Below are 13,213 nucleotides of genomic sequence, written 5' to 3' on the forward strand. Positions count from 1 at the left end.
TTATTAAAATCGTTTTACATCTGGTGGAAGCAAATGTGGAACAGTCGAAAGGCACGTAAACCACTTTCGCCTTATTTTAATACATAAAAATTGGTTAATTAATCCAAATACTCTAAAAGGAATTTTGAGGATATTCCTGACAAATTAAAAGTAAATTACTAGGTCTGTAATAATTAAGGACATTGCGGTACTAAATGTAACAATTAATTAATAATTTCCTTCCTATTCTTCTAGTAGGTACCACACGGGAAATCCGACCTAAAACATTCTACAAAAAACCTGTTCAACCAATTAATTATTCATTATTTTACGATGATTTTACTGACATTTACATAATCAGTGTTGTTTCCGACAAACCACGCAGGCCATTCAACCTTTTAAAACCGACTAACCGCGCTCGTTTGCAATAAAAAAATTGCGCACTCTAATCAAGAGATATTGCAAGTTTTCGTAAAGATCACCTAGAAGCTGAGCAATGACAGCAAAAATGAGATATTTTAGTAGGAAAAAAACTGTTGCAACTAGGTTAACTTTTCCTTTTGTTAGACCTTGAATGCTGGAGTAATTACATTGAAATTAGAGAGTTTTTCTTTGATCGATCAGCGGAAAAATGATCTAACACTGTAAAATGTATTTTATGAATATGCAAGTAGTTTATTTGAGTCATTAGTATAATCGACAAATTTGTAAAACTTTGAAATATTGAAAAATTGCTCAAAGATTTGACTCAAACTTAAAAAATTTTCAAGCGGCATGTATACAGGGTGTATGGATTTGCGATGTTTTGACCGGAAAACCCAATTTGTTGGCTAGTTAGGATAATACTAGCATACATAATTTGGTCAATCATTTTAACACAATCTTATAAATTCAACTTTTTCATTAGGCATAATAAACCACTGATTTTTCATGTTTGTTTGCTTTATTCCTTGCATTACAAACTTTTTATATTCACAACACAATTAACATAAATTAAAATATCAATTAATAGAAAAATGTAACTAATAATCTACACATTTTCTTTGTCGGTATTCGGACTGTGAACCCGTCAGTTTAAATCAGCAATTTTCAAATTTACAATTCTGCCATAAATGACATTCCTGCCCCTTTACTTCATGGTCTACATTTAAAGTAGGTTGTTGTTGTGGGTTTGTTGAAATTACTGGTTCTCTGATATCATCTGTGGTATTGTTCTCCATTGGTATTAAAATACAATCATTTACATCCAGAATTTTCATTGCTGTGTCATTTTTATTTCTTAAAGAATCGTCAATGTTCTGCTACAGTTGTAGACCTCCAACCACCGTGTCTTTTCAATGAGCAAATGTGTCCACCATTATCTACAAGAAGAGTTGCAGAGGTTCGGCGAAGACAGTGACCAGTATATTCTTTGACATCAGCCAATTTCAAAAACAACGCTATTTCCTTGGAAATACTTGAGATTTTGTGAATACCCATTACAACTCTGTGGAAAACTCCATTTTGATATTTAATGAAAAAACAATCTGTATCAATAACATCTGGACGAAGAGACAAGTATTTTTTACAAATATTTATGTAAAATTCTCCAACAATTGTAAATGTTCTGGGCTTGTAATTTTTCGTCTTTGGAATTTGGTATTCAATATTTTGAATTCTCAAGTTTACCAGTTCATTACATCGACATGCCCCTGATATGCCGTATATTAAAACAACCTAAAAATGTTGAATGTATTAAAAAAAATCATAAATTCATTTTTGTTTCGGATCTTACCTTCATGGCTAAATACTTTTTGTCAGGTGCTTCTGTTAAAAAAGTGTCTTGGTGAAAGTTTTAGACTTTTTAGCTGCATAGTTTTCACTTTTTCCCTTTAAAAATGCTTGCACCTTTTTATACGATAAAATATTTATACTGTCTTTAATATTTAGCTCAGCTTTAAGCATGGAATATTGCGCCCACATTGTCGAACTCTTCAATGATTTACTTAAATGGGCAAAATAGGCCAATACAACATTTTCGGTAAAATTGACCGCTTGGTGTCCTCTGGCCCAAGTGGTGAATTTATTGTACGCTCGTTCATACATTTCGCGGGACCTGCCAGGAATCAAATTATTTAGCGTATTTGACGCTGCTATTGCTGCTAAAGCAGGTGGTGTACAACTTATTTTATCACTATCACTTAATTCGGCGATTTAGGTCGCTTTACGGCTTCACTGAAACTTTATTTGACAATACAAGTATTAGTACAAGGTGTTTGAATTTTGAATTAGTGTGCCATGGACATCACGATTTTTGACAGATGACACAGTGAAAGCGTAATAAGGTAAACATAGGATGTGTATCGTTTCCTAGCCAGGTTAACCGATTAATTCGGACTGGTAAATATACGTAGATAACGTATACTGAAAAAATATCATTCTCATAGAACAACGAAGATTTGAAGCCAGAAAACCAGAGCAAATGACCGATAATATTAAATTTTTGAAAGCCTATTTTCAAGAACTGCGTTCCGTGTAAATTCGGAGCGCGTAACCGTAATCGACAGATGACGCTAGACAGCCATGATACGCCCTCTGCTAGACAACTTTGGAAATAGCTTCGTGTTGTTATCGTATTAGCAGTGTTGTGTCAATCAGTTTTTGTCTTTTTGTGTCAGTCCGTTGTTTTTGATCACAAATTTAGCCCTGACACCTTCAGGAAAACTGAATTTCAGAATAAGAACATGAAAGGATTGTATTGCAGAGCCAAGCCTGACAAGCCAATCAAACAAAGTAAGTGTTGCATTAATTTCATCTGCTTTTTTCTAAATGCAACGCTTTTAGCCTGGATCAAGTTCTGGACATTATTTTTTTACCTCCTAGGATATGAAATAGCCTTTCTACGTCGGCAGTACAGGTACACAATAGGCTTATTTTAGACCGCTTGAAAAAAAAAGGTTTTTCTTCTCTTTCTAGTAACCTACATAACGATTTTGGAAGTTGCCACTAATCTGTGTATACTGGGTGTGACTGAGGTGTAGTCAAAAAACGCTTTAAAAAGAATGCAAAAAAATAATTTGATCTATCGCCATTTTGCGCATTTTTTATTTTTTTTTTGGTGTTTAAATAATTTTAATCGAGTCTTCTGGTCAATATCTCTAGACGTTTTCGCCAGTTTAACGATTGAGGACCATTTCAAAAATGTATGTCAAAATTCCAAAAAAGAGGCTGTTTTTACTTCTTTTATTTTAAACTCCTTACATCTTTTGCTGTAAAATACCCAATTTAAGTAAAAATGTGTAATCTTCGTTCTACAAAGTGACTCAGAAAACAAATATCAGAATAAAGTCACGTCTTTTACAATAAATCTTGAAGCCAAGCTTAAGTTAAGCGTAGTCTAGACTGTGGCTGTTTTCTCTCATTTTGTCACATTCAAAACCTTAAACTCGGTCATGTGGCAGTTGATCACATGACCATATCTTTGTCTTGCTTATTGAGTTTTAATCGTTTCTCTCCTTATCACTGAATTCCTAGGTATAAATTTGAAATTTCTTTCACTTTAATTGGGTAGTCTTATAAATAATGTAATCTTGCTAATCCAGCTTTTATTGTCAAATCAATCAAAAACACTTATTAATAATGTTTGCTTTTATTTAAAATTTATCTTGTTACCTTATTTGAACTGTTAAAAAGTCCAGTAAAGTGAGACTTAATATTATAACTATTTTGATATTAATCAAACATAAATCAAGAGAAATGTATGCTACTGTCACGTAATCAAGTCACATTCTTATAAATATGAATTAATAACCAACATGACAAATTTGACAAATGTTTATTGTTTTATTTTCTGTCACTACAATAATAACAATCGTAGGTACATTTTTAAGTAACTCAAAGTGGAAAAATCTCATTTCTGTGTTGATCGTAGATAAAATATTGTGTATTACTCTTGTCTCTAAGAATGGTCATTCCACACTAGTAATGTAAATAATCATTTACTACTTGTTGCAGGAATGAATATAGGACGTCCAAAACACCAAAAGCAATACCGAATGAAGCCAAGATAATGATTTGGATACTGCAGTTCGTGTTATCGGTGGCACTTTTCGATGCCATATGGGGTAAGTGTCGTTGCATAATTTATTGCATTTTTTTCATATAGCAGATGTAAATATGCAATAGCGGTAAAAGTGCCGGTTAAATTGCGCACATCGTATAAGTTGCCCAACTGACACAATTCAAGAATGTGCCTTAATTGCACCGGCCCAATACTTCACTGAAACGCAACTTATACCATTACAATAGAGACGGGCAAAATGGATTTTGGTAGGGAAAAAATGAATCAATGTATGCTTTTTTTTTTAAGTTACAAAATCCGAGAACCATATCGGATTTATGCGGCAACTTGACGGTAGAAATTCATTAGTTCAGCGACTCGGATAAAACGAAACTCACCTGAAGCACCATTACGACGATAATGCTACGTGGTTCCAGTTCAAAGATTCCATAGAACACAGGCTTTCTTTCACTTTTTTCCGTATTTGTATTATACAATCCTGTCCACATTATGACCTCTACCATTATTTTGAATTTTTGCCAAAAAATAGGCAACTTTCTGCGTTACTAATCAATAATTGAGATTTTTTTTCTACTCTGGTAATCCGGTTAATTGTTTGCATTAGCTAATCCTTATTTAGAACTTTAATTAGTAATGGCAGCTGGCAGTGTCGATTTAAAACGTTAAACGTGGAATTCCGATCACTTCACGGTCTTGGTGATTATAAGGGTGTCTTACAAGACTCTGATTAACTTCTTTATACCTCTAATGTATTAATAGTGCATTCTTTACGACTATCAGATAATGTACCCATTCCAGGTGATTTTTAAATTGAATAACAGTATCAATTCCATATCTCAGTGAATTCCAAATTGGAAATCGCTGTTGTTCCTTTCTTAGTTCATTATGCTCTCCCCACAGACGATCTTCTGTAGATCAGTTAAGCTTCTTTTTCATCGACAAGAAAAAGAACCGTTTTTCTACTAAAATGACATTTGGAAAATCGGTGGATCACTGAAATTAGACTTAACCAGGAAGGTATAGAAGGTAAAAGTTGTCCCATCGTGGTGCGTTAGAGGTAAAAATTTCAGACTAACTAGATATTGAGCAAAAACTGCAAAAAACAAGAGTCAACTTTGACGCCCTCTGGCGGCTAAACGGGGTAACTTAGCCAAGCCCACTCAACGTCACGTTATAGCCCCATTCATTATTTTTCTTTTGTTATACGATGGTTTTATACAGGGTGTTTCAAATAAGCGAATTATGGACGATTTTCTGGAAAAGTGCAAAAAAATTCCGCTCTTTTGGTATATTCTGCTTTATAATAAAGCTGCTAGAGCAAAAAAAATTAAATATCGATACAAACAGGCCTATAATTTGACGTAGATTCCAAAAATTCAATAAAAAAATGGTCATCCCATTCGAAAATTTATAAGTTTGGTTAGTTGCTCAAATTTGGGTCACCCTGTATACTGATGGGTTATCTAGGAATAAAGTAGACGCAAATATCTAGAAGATTCATATTTTGGTAATTTTTTGATAAAATTAAACAAGTTACGAGGATGTTAAAAATTCAATGAACCACCCTGTAAACTACTCCATTGTATTGTGAATAACTCGGTTATTTTGACAATTACAGGGTGGTTCAATAAACCAGTTTGTAGCCCTTGAAATTCTCTTTTGACCACACTGTATAGTGTTTTTTTTCTAAAATGTCGAATAACTGAGTTATTTACTGTTAAAACTGAGTGGTTTGCTGTAAAGTTTGAATTTGACAGTTTTCACTTTGACAGCCCATAACTCTGTTACTTTGACAGCTACAGGGTGGTTCGATACACCAATTTGTAGTCCTTGAAATTCTCTTTTGACCACACTGTATAGTGTTTTTACCTAAAATGTCGAATAACTGAGTTATTTACTGTTAAAACTGAGATGTTTGCTGTAAAGTTTGAATTTGACAGTTTTCACTTTGACAGCCCATAACTCTGTTATTTTGAAAGTTACAGGGTGGTTCGATATACCAATTTGTAGCCACTGAAATTCTCTGTTGAGCACACTGTATAGTGTTTTATCCTAAAATATCGAATAACTGAGTTATTTACTGTTAAAACTGAGTGGTTTGCTGTGAAGTTTGAATTTGACAGTTTTCACTTTGACAACCCATAACTCTGTTATTTTGACAGCTACAGGGTGGTTTGATACACCAATTTGTAGCCCTTGAAATTCTCTTTTGACCACACTGTATAGTGTTTTTTCCTAAAATCTCGAATAACTAAGTTATTTACTGCTAAAACTGTTGTTTGCTGTAAAGTTTGAATTTGACAGTTTTCACTTTGACAGCCTATAACTCTGTTATGTTGACAGTTACAGGGTGGTTCAATAAACCAATTTGTAGCCCTTGAAATTCCCTTTTGACCACTGTATAGTGTTTTTTCCTAAAACGTCGAATAACTGAGTTATTTACTTTTAAAACTGAGTGATTTGCTGTGAAGTTTGAATTTGACAGATTTCATTTTGACAGCCAATAACTCTGTTATTTTGAAAGTTACAGGGTGGTTCAATATAACAATTTGTAGCCCTTGAAATTCTCTTTTGACCACACTGTATGGTGTTTTTTTCTAAAATGTCGAATAACTGAGTTATTTACTGCTAAAACTGTTGTTTGCTGTAAAGTTTGAATTTGACAGTTTTCACTTTGACAGCCCATCACTCTGTTATTTTGACAGTTACAGGGTGGTTCAATATACCAACTTGTAGCCACTGAAATTCTCTTTTGACCACATTGTATAGTGTTTTTTTCTAAAAAGTCGAATAACTGATTTATTTACTGCTAAAACTGCTGTTTGCTGTAAAGTTTGAATTTGACAGATTTCATTTTGACAGGCCATAACTCTGTTATTTTGACAGCTACAGGGTGGTTCGATACACCAATTTGTAGTCCTTGAAATTCTTTTTTGACCACACTGTATAGTGTTTTTTTCCTAAAATCTCGAATAGCTGAGTTATTTACTGTTAAAACTGAGTTGTTTGCTGTAAAGTTCGAATTTGACAGTTTTCACTTTGACACCCCATAACTCTGATATTTTGACAGTTACAGGGTGGTTCAATAAACCAATTTGTAGCCCTTGAAATTCTCTTTTGACCACTGTATAGTGTTTTTTCCTAAAATATCGAATAACTGAGTTATTTACTGCTAAAACTGTTGTTTGCTATAAAGTTTGAATTTGACAGTTTTCACTTTGACAGCCCATAACTCTGTTATTTTGAAAGTTACAGGGTGGTTCAACATACCAATTTGTAGCCCTTGAAATTCCCTTTTGACCACACTGTATGGTGTTTTTTTCTAAAATGTCGAATAACTGAGTTATTTACTGCTAAAACTGTTGTTTGCTGTAAAGTTTCAATTTGACAGTTTTCATTTTGACAGCCAATAACTCTGTTATTTTGAAAGTTACAGGGTGGTTCAATATAACAATTTGTAGCCCTTGAAATTCTCTTTTGACCACACTGTATGGTGTTTTTTTCTAAAATGTCGAATAACTGAGTTATTTACTGTTAAAACTGAGTTGTTTGCTGTGAAGTTTGAATTTGACAGTTTTCACTTTGACAGCCCATAACTCTGTTATTTTGACAGTTACAGGGTGGTTCAATATACCAATTTGTAGTCCTTGAAATTCTCTATTAACTACCTTGTATAGCTTATATAATAGAAATGTCACGCTACCGAAAGATTGAAGCATTTATACCGGGAATGTGTTGTCCAGAAGGGAGGACATATAGAACAACTGTTCAATTAAATCAGAACTTACTATACCATTGCATAAATTTATAAATGATAGTTTTTTGAAAAATTCATATTATATTGAATTGTGTTGAGGTTAGGTACATAACATTAAATATGGAAAATATTGCAAATAATAGTCGGAATCAGAATATCAAATAATATGATGGGGTATTCATTAAAAAAAAACAACTTTGTGTCATATAGCTTTTTTGATTCACCCGGTATATTAAAAAGTAAATCTTGCAAAACCTTCAGGTCGTGGACTATAACTTTCGTATTTGACATTTTTTGAAAAAATCAATAGTTTAAGAAATAAGGATTAGAGCAAATGTATTGTATTCAATACTTGTTTGTTTGAAAACTAGATTAGAAAAAAAAAAATAAAAAATTATATTATTTTTTATTCCAAAAAAAGTGTGTTGGTTTAAAATTTTTTATTAAACTATATTTCATGTCAAAAACTCAATTAACAATAATAATGATACTGATTTTCCAAGTTCTAAACCATTTACAATAGTTTATTAGTCTCAGATCATTTAATTTGCTTTATGTGATTACATTAGAATCATTGAACATGAAAATCATAATTAATGCAATAACGTATGTCTGGATAAATGATTATTTTATTTATTAGACTTCCTAAAGAGATTAATAATAATAACTATTTTTTTGCACTTTCTGTAATACTTCAGAGTTTTTTCTATTGTTGAGTTTTTTGTTATGTTTTGTTCTTGTTTTATTTGTTTAAAAAATAACAAAAAATGTTGACTTGTTCTCATCGTTGCTTCACTTGATACTTTCCGATTCGCTTGCATTCCTTTGTAGAGCTAACCTGTATTTGTACCTCATTCAATGGCCTATTGAACGATTTCTTTGTCTAGCTGCGACAACTGCACTTTGTTGTTTAACAGCCACTTGTACAAAGTAGGAGTCATTAATACTATGTGGGTCATAAATCTATGACCCCTCCCGTAACAATATCCAAAAAATTATATTGAATTGCTTCAGATTACCGTTAACTTTTAGTCATTCATAACATAATTTTCCATTAATATCATACAGAGACTTATGCTTTATTACTGAAAATTTCTAGAGCGTCCTAATCCTTCGTTTCTTCTTGCATTCTTCATTATTTTGAGGTAATTAGAAAGTTTCTGGCTTTTAATTATAGCACGTGTGAATAATTTTATTTTCACATATTGTTGTATAGTGAATAATAGGTTTATACAATAACTTATCAGACCGACTAATCTATTTAATCCTTTATATTGATTCTTCTTTGTTATCAGCCTTAGGTGTGTTTAAACTGGCAAAAGTGTTCTAAAGTTATTTTAATCTAGGCTAACTTATCCGGTAAAACGAAAAAACCATTGCAATGGTTTAAAAAACTGTGACTAATCGAAGGAAAACTGTTTGAGCCGCCCTGATAAACCAAATGAGGAAAGATGATTTATGTCATGTCATAATTCAAGTTAAACATCATTTTTTTTCTCTGGAGAGGTATTATTGAGATTAATTTTACAAATAAGTGAATAACTTAACCTGTTTACGAAGAAACTCTAAAATTCACGTTTCAAAAAAAAAAAACTTCTTCTACAGTGAACTAAATCGATTAACCCTGAAACTTGGATGATATTAATTAAATAACACCTACATATTAAAGAAAATTAATCAAAGCTCATTTGCATTATTCCTATTCGATGACCGGTTATGTGAACAAAATGAAAAAGGAAGTTCGATCCTAAAGTCGATAGATTCTCATCGATCAATCAGTTTTTTCGCGCCTCTTGTTTCACGATTCATTATACCGTTTTCTTTTCAATGTTTAAAAATAAGTGCAAACCCACTTAAGAGTCAATCAGTCTTTATTAGTTCAACCGTTGAACTTTCGTTCGATTCTGTTTGCAAATCGCCGTTTTAAAAACGACGACGACTAATCGTCCGTTAAGTCTAGTAACGTAACCGCTCTAGTATAAATGTTGTTTTTTTCAGTAAAATAATCTCAGAAATTAACTAGAAAATGTAAAAACTATTCAGAATTTGACATGGGAATTTATTTTGAATTGTATTATGATAAGAGAATCAATCGATACAGTGGAATAGGTGGAATTTTATTTTTTAAATCACACTCAAGTAATATTTAGGTCAATGTAAAAATTGGAAAAACAGACAATCAAATTTCCTTTCAATCACTTTCTATAGTTTTGGTCGGAAAGTTGTCAAACAACCGAGTTATTCTGACTTAAACTGTCCAGAGTGAAATTGCTGTTTAACACACGTTACGTCAACTTTGACAGCCAGTAACTCGGTTATTTTGACAGATAAATGGTTGTTTTTTTCACTAATATTTAGACAATCAAATTTCCTTTCAATCACTTTCTATAGTTTTGATCGGAAAGTTGTCAAATAACCGAGTTATTCGGACTTAAACTGTCCAGAGTGAAATTGCTGCTAAACACACGTTACGTCAACATTAAACAGTTTTAGGGTGTCAAATACCTTATAGTGGATTTGATTAACTTAAAAGCGAAGTCCATTAGTTATTTAGTTGTCGTTTACGATTACTTTTAAATCAGCTATGGGAATGACTGTAAAGTTGGCTATTGCTAAAACCTAACCCAAGCTTTATGGCATTTACGGAAGTGTTAGAAATTGTTAAATTTGGTAAAAATTGTTTATAATAGCCCTAATAGTACATTATTGAACGAACGTATAATGACGGTTATTATAAAACAATAATAGTAGAGAAGATTATGTATGTTAGTCTCATGTTGTGTTTTTAGCAGTTTCCCTCCATTCCTCTCTATCCGACGTGCTTCTAATGCTGTCTTGGAAAGATTTTCCTGTAAACTGCTTCACCTGGTCCAGCCATCGTTTTGGAGAACGTCCTCTAGGTCGTGTTCCCTCTACCTTCCCTTGGATCATAAGTTTTTCGAGATTGTCATCTTTCCTCCTGCTGACATGTCCAAAATACTCAGTTGTTTGATTTTAGTTGACAATCTGACTTGGATGTTAAGTTCTTCGAGTACGGATACGTTAGTTCTGCGGTCTGTCCAGGGAATCCTCAGTCTTCTCCAGACCCACATATCAAACGCATCCAACTTGGCAATGTCTGTGGCTTTTAAGGTCCAGAATTCTGCTGCGTATAGCGCAATTGGAAAAACGATGGTGTTTACTAATTTGCATTTTGTTGTGGTCGTTATATGCCGATCTTTTCAAATTTTGTTGAGTTTGGTCATGGCCGTTTTGGCAAGAGCTATCCTTCTTCTGATTTCTTGACCATGTGGGCACCTAGATAAGTTATTTCCTCCACGTTCTCCACATCTTTAATATTAGGAATTTCTTCCATGCTGTGCGTGCGATCTAATAACATAAGTTTCGTTTTCTGACGGTTCAGTTGTAGACCGAACGTCAAGCTCACTCTCTCTACTCGCTCAATAAGACATTTCCTGCTCATCTTTGGCGATAAGTGTGGTGTCATCAGCGTAGCGGAGATTATCCATCCCTCTGCCACCTATGACAAAATCACTTGGAATGAGTAAGTAAGTCTAGAAGGAAAAGTGCTGATAGACACAATGTGCCACAACTGTTTGGCAATAGCAAAAGTTAGTCACATTCTGTATATGTTTCTTGTGAGAGAAATTTCCTTAGTGATCAGGAGTATTAAGGGTACTTGAGCAACTTGAACGACGCTTTGATATGTTAAAAATCGAAACTAAGGGAAAATGTACAAATTAGTTGAAAAACTAATTTGGACACTCCTTATTTTATTCATCCTCTTCTAAATACTCTGTTTCGTTCTAACTTTTATTTATTTTTACTTCTCATAACTACTATTTTATGTCTTCTGTCATTTTAGCGTACATGCGCTATTTATTTCGTTCTTTTCCTTTATTGGAAGTAGTTTCATTATTTAGGTTGTTCTTCTTCTTTTCCACTAACACGTCTTGTTTTCTATCTACAACTCGAATCTTTTGTCTGTGCCTACCAACTTTGGTATGTCCTAAGATGTACAAAAAAGGATTGATTTTTACAAATTACTATTACTAAATGGGTAAAACAAAGAGTAGTGCAAAACCAGACTGTGTACTGATTCCAAACATATAAATTAAAGCCACATTGGCAAGTTTCCCATCGTAAAGACGTCTCTAAAACGTGATCTGCAATTTTGCGAAACAAACGGTTTCCACCGTTTAACGTCCCATACACACTAGCCAAGTTTATCCAAAGTTAATGTAGCATTTACACAATATTGTCCGTTTCGAGCGAGTTAGTTTCGGCTTTTATACACCGACCAATTAGGCTAAAACTATCTCCAGTAGTAATCTGAAGCATGAAGGTTGATCCGAAGATTGAAGATCATCCACAGGTAGACTTTCTTCCATTGTTTTCTGTGTTTACGAGATAATCGCGATTTAAAGGTCGAGAGGAAGCCGCAACTCTCAGTGTCCATTAGTAGCGATCGTAATCGTTTCAAGCATGGTATGGTTCTAGCCGTTAGTTGTTATGCTTGATACGATAATAAAATTGTAAAATAAAGCCTTTCGTAACGTTTTTAATTGCCTCCGACATTGTTTTAATGCGAGCTGACCAGCTTCTAAAATGGCCTATTACGTAGAGTGTCAGCTGAAGTTGCTATGGCGAAATATGTGTTGGGATGGGAATAAGAATGTTACAAACTTGTTGGTATTCATTTATTTTTCAATGAGATTAAAAAATAAGAACTAATATTACACTTAGTTCCGCTTTTCCATAAAACTTCCGTAAAAAAATCATTTGTTAAGATGATTTATTTAAACTGTCGGTAGTTAAATAACTTTAAGTAGAGCAATTTCTTTCAATGATTCTGCAGAAGTAGTAGCAATTAAAGAAAAAAATGCATTAAAAATTGATGTTACCACTGGTGCCAAAGATTGTATGTAAATGTAGCAACGTTGTTAAGTTACAAACATACTTTAGATGTATTTTTCCTAAATCATAATTATACAGGGTTATTCGACACTTTCAACAAAGTTTTGATTCTGGGATGGATATAACCTATTGGAGGTATCTTTTAAATTGTCGTATTTTTCCAAATGGAATATTTAGTATTTTATTTGATTTTCAAAATCCACGTAAAAAATAAAAGGGAATTACGTCTAAACTTTACGGTTTCTCAGATATTCGTAATTTTGTAAAAATGTAGAACAAAATTTAAGGTTTAACACACAACTCTCTGTTTGATTTTTATGAATCAAAATTGGCTTGGGAGGATCAAGTTTTAAGATCCATGGGTTAGAAATTGTCTAGCTCATACAGGATGTCTCAAAATGTTTACCCAATAATTGCAACCTTTAAACTTTAATAACTTAAAAAATTATTGAGGTCTCCTATGGCTAACTGTTCAAGTTTTCTTGGAAAGTCAACATTTT

The 13,213-nt window shown here is 33.0% G+C and overlaps 1 protein-coding gene across 1 annotated transcript in view; it reads left to right on the top strand.

Annotated features, from left to right (window-relative positions):
• Window positions 1-2,625: 2,625 nt before the first annotated feature.
• Window positions 2,626-13,213, top strand: part of Cad89D (cadherin 89D) — a 57,174-nt gene continuing 46,586 nt past the window's right edge. Inside the window, 3 exon segments of the mRNA XM_081985816.1 lie at window positions 2,626-2,751; window positions 2,803-2,875; window positions 3,973-4,082. Coding sequence (XP_081841942.1) covers window positions 2,703-2,751; window positions 2,803-2,875; window positions 3,973-4,082 — 232 coding nt within the window. The 5' untranslated portion in view covers window positions 2,626-2,702.

This window comes from Ips typographus, linkage group LG1 (assembly GCF_016097725.1).
Source record: "Ips typographus isolate SLU linkage group LG1, UJ_Ityp_2.0, whole genome shotgun sequence".
NCBI lineage: Eukaryota > Metazoa > Arthropoda > Insecta > Coleoptera > Curculionidae > Ips > Ips typographus.